Source organism: Habropoda laboriosa, unplaced genomic scaffold (genome assembly GCF_001263275.1).
Source record: "Habropoda laboriosa isolate 0110345459 unplaced genomic scaffold, ASM126327v1 scaffold65, whole genome shotgun sequence".
Classification (NCBI taxonomy): Eukaryota; Metazoa; Arthropoda; class Insecta; order Hymenoptera; family Apidae; genus Habropoda; species Habropoda laboriosa.
Genome location: NW_017100254.1, coordinates 2,970,245 through 2,977,307, shown reverse-complemented (window position 1 = coordinate 2,977,307; position 7,063 = coordinate 2,970,245). Strand labels below are relative to the sequence as shown.

The window sequence follows — 7,063 nt, the reverse complement described above, 5'->3', positions numbered from 1 at the left end:
AAAATTTTAAAAATAGATTAATAATATTGTTCATTGTACTCCTCAGAGATTTATCTTGAAAGTTGAAAATAAACCAAATTTGAAAATAAACCAAATAAATAACAGAATCAACATAATATTGTAATATCTTACAATCATACTACAAATATCAAAATGTAATGGAAATTATTTTAATCAATGATATGAAAAAAAGTATTAGCAAACCTAACTAAAAAGGTTAAAAGACTGGTTAAAAGATTAATAGTTAGCTGAGGAACTTTTAATTTCAACAAATTGGAAGAATTATGCTTTAAAAAAGGGTAGTATACATAAAAGAAGCAGGAGAATGAGGACAACTCACCAAGGAGAGTAGTAAGAAACCCGATCTCGAATAGACTCAAATATCTATGATGGCCTGTCACATAAAGAAGCTTAGGATCTTCGGTTGGAACACACGAAGCATCAGTGCCAGGAGGGGAGGAATTCCTAAAATGTTAGAGAAATGTGTGATAGGTATGTGCACGATGTCATGATAAAAGTTTAAAGATGATTTTAAAGTGCATGATTTTAATACTGTATGTAAAGAAAGGTTTGAGGAAAAGTAATATTACATTTCTCAGAGGGAATGCTTCAATTTAAGTTTCAATAGATTAGCATAAACAATATAAATCTATAATTGATCTCCACATAGATGAGTACATAGCTTTTTCAAATAACCTTAGTTATAACAAATTTAATAACTTCATAACTAATAGTAATATTGTAAACATAATGATAATGTAACTGAATTCACTAAACCACTTTTATTAACAGTACACTAGATTTCTATCAGTGATAAAATATTTATCATATATTCAATTGGTTACAAATGAATGGCTACTTTTACAACAAATTTTATACCTGGACTTTGAGCAGGTGGACTTTCTCGAACTGTGACATATTCTGCAAATTCAGCAGCTAAGGTATCTGAGGTGGTCCTGGACACATCTGAATGACCTGAAGTGGATACCTGTAATTCAAAATGGAATTCGATGTTAACTACTTTGTGAATTTGAATTCATCTGTACTCGCTTTCGAAGGCAATTAACGAAGAGATAATTAAACCTTCGAACTTTTGTATTCTCGTTTCGAACCTTTGTTTAGTAGAGGGACTTCTCTGAATCTGTATATTTAGCATATTTGCAACAAAGATACGGTTATACACAGGAAAAGCATTCAGTGCGTTTAAGACCTTCGTGTCGGGTATATACATCTGAATCCTGTAGTACCATAAAAATGTTCGCCCCTTCCTAGGTAGTTTTAAGGGGCATAGGACGAAGGTTGTAAAAGAGAAAGTGGTGGCTGATAGAGACCGAAGTCAGGCCCTTCGCGAAAACCCTGGATGACACATGAGGTACATCGATGTGTTGACCATTTTTAATGGGAAAAACCCAGAAATAGCGTACATGTATAATGGGTGAAAAAAAAGAAGCGAGCAGAGTTTTTTCTTGCAGATAGGGTCAGTTTTAGCGTCGCATAAATAACATTACGTTGTGAGATATCTCATCCAAAGCGTCACATAAACGATATCGCGTCGTGAGATATCTCGTCCGCAAATGCAAAGGGTTAAAAGCACCCTTAACTAGTTACTGGTGTTGCTAAATCACGTTCATAGAGCATAATCGTGGTCCGGCTACGCGTGCCAGACTATCGAACGTGCCGAAACATTGGATGCCGAATTATCGGAATTTTGTTGTACTTTACGAAATATATTTATACTTTACGGTACTTACTGAATTTTACCGTACTTTACAAAATATATTTATAGATTAAAATGTGTCACCCTGTATAAACTGATGTGAAACAAGTTACAAAATATGTAGTTTCAAAAATTGATTCATAAATAATTGTAAAAAGATGTTATGTTTATACATTTGAACAGAAAAACAGCTGCAAAATAACATTATAACTGCTTTTAATTTGTTCTTTTTTCATAATTTTCTAAAAATAGCCATTACATTATTATTTATGCTTATGTCTATACATATTTCCCAATATTATTTACATTTTCCATATCTCATAATACCTCAAAAATATACTATTAACTATTTTGTAACATTGAATGTGAAATGCGAAAAATAACAATGTATAAAGAATGCTTTTCTAATTTGTTGAAATTTTGTTTTGTAATTTTCGAGATTTCGTATTACGCGGGTTACAAGTGCACAGTTTTAATATTTAACCAAGAATATAAATATTTGTTATTGACATTTGTTAAATACCTGCAATTCCACTTGCGAATGAATGTTTGTAGATCCAACTGGATCTTCAGCTTCGTAGTCGCTATCGTAGGAGGAGTCGTCAGCATCAGCAATGTTTTCGGTTTCCAAAACGGTGCAGTCCACGTATTTCTAAAATTAAAGTCTGACTGATGTAAACAAAATTAATTATAATTATTTCTAATGACCTAGCACAAATTTTACAAAACGTAATCTGTGCATATTCTTTAGAAAATTGTAATTTATGTTCGTCATTTTAATTATAGGTTACAAAATTAACTATTGATCATTGCATGGCATGTTTTTATATACGATATTACATATTTCCATGTTACTTTGTCCAATAAATTGTGTATAACAAATCGTATATAAAATAATCTTTTTTTTTTATGTTGATAACCTTATTAATATTCTTGCATAGTTCTATTTCAAATATAACGATATAGACACAAGAAAGGAACATTGCAAAAGAAAAAATGGGCGAAAATAAAATCTTGAAATACATGTAAAATTAATAATATTAGCAATAAAATGAAGTTTATTTGTATAAATAAAGTTATTTCATCTCTCCATATTTATACTTGCTTGTATAATATCAGAAGCTTAAATAACATAATAAGTAAGCACAAACAGAGTATAGCTCTTTAAGGATTCCGGATATGACTGTTAGCAAAGAATCAGGTGAAAGTAAAGAGACGCAACAAATACTGTTCGCTTCTGCGTATTAAAAAAGCTGGTATATTAAAACACTACATAAATATAGGAGGAACATGTCGCAAAAATCGTGACACGAGTAATTAGACATAATAATATTCTATATTTGAATAATAATTATAAACACGGGTTTGTTGAAAGCAGATGCCTAAAATGATCGTGTATAGCAGTAAGAAAACCACTAGAAAGTAACACAATAAAAACAAAACTGAAATAAACAAGAGAACGAAAAAAGACTAAAGAAATGGGAAATGCACTGTAAATTTTGTACAGAAATAGGTATATAAAAGAATCGTCGATTCCAAATGTTAGTTTTTCGTAGTGTGCATATTATGAAATATAATTACAAAGCACAATTTTAAAAAACCACAAAAATTCAAACTTCTACAAAAACTTACCGACTTGAACAAAAGTTCAAATGCACAAAATTTATTTCAGATCCCCTAATTCACAAATACCGGGTAGCTGAAATGTCACCGACGCGTTTAAAAATATAACTTTTTTGTTTTCAGTATTTTTAAATCTTTGTTTTATTTTTTGTGCCATCAAAAAGAGAGCGTTCATTTAGGTGACGTCATTTCTCGCATTTAATGAAAAAAATCTCAATACATAAAACTTTTAATAAACACATTTTAATTTTTTCTCTTTTCTATCTACGACTTATAAAAAAAAACGAAAGTGTCAGGGATTGTCGCGCCACCCTCTACTTTTCAACTATGCCCTGCCAAATATTCTTTAGAGCGTATGAATTTCTTATGAACAAAAACTAGTTTTTCGTTTCTATTAAATCTCTTCTTTGGTCCTTTCTATCTTTCTTATGATTAGTTTAACCTATAACTATTAGCTGAAGTATCGTAAAAGTATGATTTGTGTAAGTAGCTCTATGAATCGTCAAACTCTTTTTTCTTGAAAAAGAAAACACACAATATACAATTTTATTCTATACATTCAATTTCTTTTTGTACAAAGAATCACTCCATGTCAGGTTGTAAACACTTCCACGTCCATCCTGTACATGCGGCGAAATATCGAAAGAATTTAATGATATAAACGAAATATTTAAAAGAATTGTAAATAAAAGTATAGTACAATTCGATTTGTGTGTATTACAAGTATGGATCAAATTTTTCAAATGAATCTTTCAAGTGAAAAATGGTAGCTATTACAGAAAACAAAACTTTAACTGTTCAGTAAGGAAATTACTATGCTAGCTAATATTCCTAAACCTGAATATACATTACATCAGAGAATTCTTTGAAAATAAAAAAAGATCTCAAATTTCAAATATAAATTAAAACTTATTGAAATTTCTAAAATAATATTAATTAAGTTACCATATGGATATCCAATGTTTCAAAATTTAATGAATTTGGCATAAAGATAACAGAATTATTTGCAAATAATTATTCATGATATTGCATGTTTTCCTATATGAAATTTTAATCTATGGGGCAATTCTAATCTACCAGAGGGGGCACACAAGTGAAGACATAAGGATATTAAAGGTTATAGATGACATATTTTAAAGAAGTTATAATCAAAGATGTATTTACAAGATTACTGGTGATTCTTGATATCCATATAACTAATTTAAAGATTCTAACAAAGAAAAAAACAAAAAGTTTCTAAAAAAATTATTGTAATGTTAAGCATTATTGACAATAATGCATTGTGCATAGCAACAATTGTTTTACATTGTGCAATGTATCAAGTGATATTTTACCACATTCAGCGATAATACGTTCCTTCATATTAGCTATTGTAGTCTGAGCTTTTGCATACATTAGTAAGACAGTGACAGTAATTTATTTGTTTATATATAGTAAACAAAAATGAAGCACAAATTTTAGAAAAGATGAGTTCAAATTATTGAGAGAAAGTAAACTATATGAGTTGCATTCATAATAAATAATATTTAATTTCATATTTTTGTATTACTTTCTGCAAGTAGCAAATAGTCACTAAAACATTATGATATATACTAGAAATTTATGCACATATTAAAAACACAACATTGTAAATAATTACGTACTCAATAATACTTCTGCTTATATTTCATTCAAATTATGGTGTATATACTATGATTTCTGAACAACAAAGAACGTGTGTGTGTGTGTGTAGATAGATAGATAGATAGATAGATAGTTCCTTATCTATTAAAAAAGAAATATATACTGGTCATTTTAATTGTATACTTGTATACCAATTCAAGTTGAAACATTTACTCAAACATTTGTAGAAAATTGCACATTAGCTTCTATATACAGACTAAATAAATTATAATCAAAGGAAACAATGTGAAAATAATCATCATGTTTATATAGCTTTGAAAGAAGTTAGTGAAAATTAAAAACTATAATTTTGCAATTTGTTTGCTGCTTCAATAAATGCTGCTTAAGTCATTATATTGCATTTAAATATAAGTATTTACATAAAATATAAGGCAAACGTATATATTATATGTAATGTAAATGAAAAGAAAATGTTAGTAATAGGAATACATGCACTGTTAAATAACCAATAATGAATAAATAAAGTAATTTTTCAATACTTTTAATACTTGATCACTTATTATATAATACTCAGCAACTCAGCATAAAAATAATGAATCAACAATATAAACAAAACAAATATTTTTTTTACTTTTTCCGAAAATGAAACTTAATTAATGAAATTTTAATAAAATTGTAACAAACATATTTTTTAGAATTCCTCCAATCAATAAAAATGATCGAAACTGTAATTACTAATCTGATTTGAATTGATACTTTCAAAAGTATACAAAAACAAATGTAGAAATCATGAACGATATTTTTCTTATATTATAGTTCCTGTTTTTTTTTTTTTGTTAAAAATATATCTAACTGTGTCTAAGGCCAAGTTGTAAAATTAAAAAATGGGAAAGATTTATAAAAACAACTTACCTTTCCGGCGACGGTCATATCTCCTTCCAGGAATCGTAATCGATGGAATCCTTTCGCGTCCAAAGACCTTCTCGAATCCGTACAAACACTATTATGTACACAAATCATACACACAAGGGCGCGTGCGCACACCTAATGGAAAGACACGAAGGGAAGAAAGATAGAAAGAATAAGTAACTTTCACAAATACATTTCAGACGTCGATTGAAATTAGTGTTAATACGGAGATAATATTTCTAATAAGGATAACAGGAATTTCTAATAATTTGTAGAAAAGTACTTTAATATAAAAAGAAAATAGAAAAGTCTAAACACGCTTCCGGGATATTCCGTTAGATCCTGGAACGGTATCGATATGCAGAAGAAAGCAGGACAGACTCACAACTACTCACACCGACGGCTGGTCAGTGAATGGAGCAAGCGAGAGCTACGACGTCATTACCCCCACTGCTGCCTATGGTGTCTAAGCAATGTCGTCACATGTAGTGATGGCCGCGAACGAAACAAAACATCAATCAGTTACAAACGAATGAATAATGTATACGAGTAATGTATATATTCCGTAGTGCTAGGTTACAACTAGAGTTTAATTGCACCAATTTTTAAACATTTACTATTTTCATTTATTAGAAAACATGCAGCTTTAAACACTGCATTGTTTTAAAGCTTAACTTTACAATTTTTAACGTATATATTATAAATGTTAACATAACAAAATAGTTCCTATTTAACATACATATATATCAAACATTTAAAATATAACAATTATATAATAAATAATAACATATTTCTACTTTATTTATTGGTTTATCTGTTTATTCACATTACCTTCAATGAGTAGTTAGCAATGTAAACAAATTTATTACTATAAACTTCAGAATTATAAAATTTCTTTGAATAAATGTTAATTAAAAGGATTATACTATAGTCAAAGAAACGAGTTATAAGCCCTAAGGCTATACAATATTCATTGAAAACTAATGAAAAAATTCTATTTAGTTTTTGTGTTAAAATTTTTAATATGCTTAAAGTTGTGGATACCATATAATAAATGGATAGGAAGTGCATAAAGTATCTACTTTAATAATATCAATAAAACAGCTTAATAACATGTATCACAGCTATATTTTAACATTTATAACTCATAAAAGCATTGTTTTCAGTACACATGTCATTTACAACTTTTCT

General features: G+C 28.8%; 2 protein-coding genes across 2 annotated transcripts in view; both read right to left on the bottom strand.

The window, feature by feature from the left end:
- Positions 1-6,014, bottom strand: part of LOC108572418 (probable ribonuclease ZC3H12C) — a 15,004-nt gene extending 8,990 nt beyond the window's left edge. Inside the window, exons 1-3 of the mRNA XM_017934655.1 lie at positions 5,876-6,014; positions 2,241-2,369; positions 880-988 (exon numbers count right to left, since the gene is read on the bottom strand). Of these exons, the coding sequence (XP_017790144.1) occupies positions 880-988; positions 2,241-2,369; positions 5,876-5,983 (346 nt within the window). The 5' untranslated portion in view covers positions 5,984-6,014. The remainder of the gene's footprint in view (positions 1-879; positions 989-2,240; positions 2,370-5,875) is intronic.
- Positions 6,015-6,990: 976 nt separating this feature from the next.
- The window catches only part of LOC108572239, a 2,729-nt gene continuing 2,656 nt past the window's right edge, over positions 6,991-7,063 (bottom strand). The window contains exon 5 of the mRNA XM_017934437.1: positions 6,991-6,996. Within this exon, the coding sequence (XP_017789926.1) occupies positions 6,991-6,996 (6 nt within the window). The remainder of the gene's footprint in view (positions 6,997-7,063) is intronic.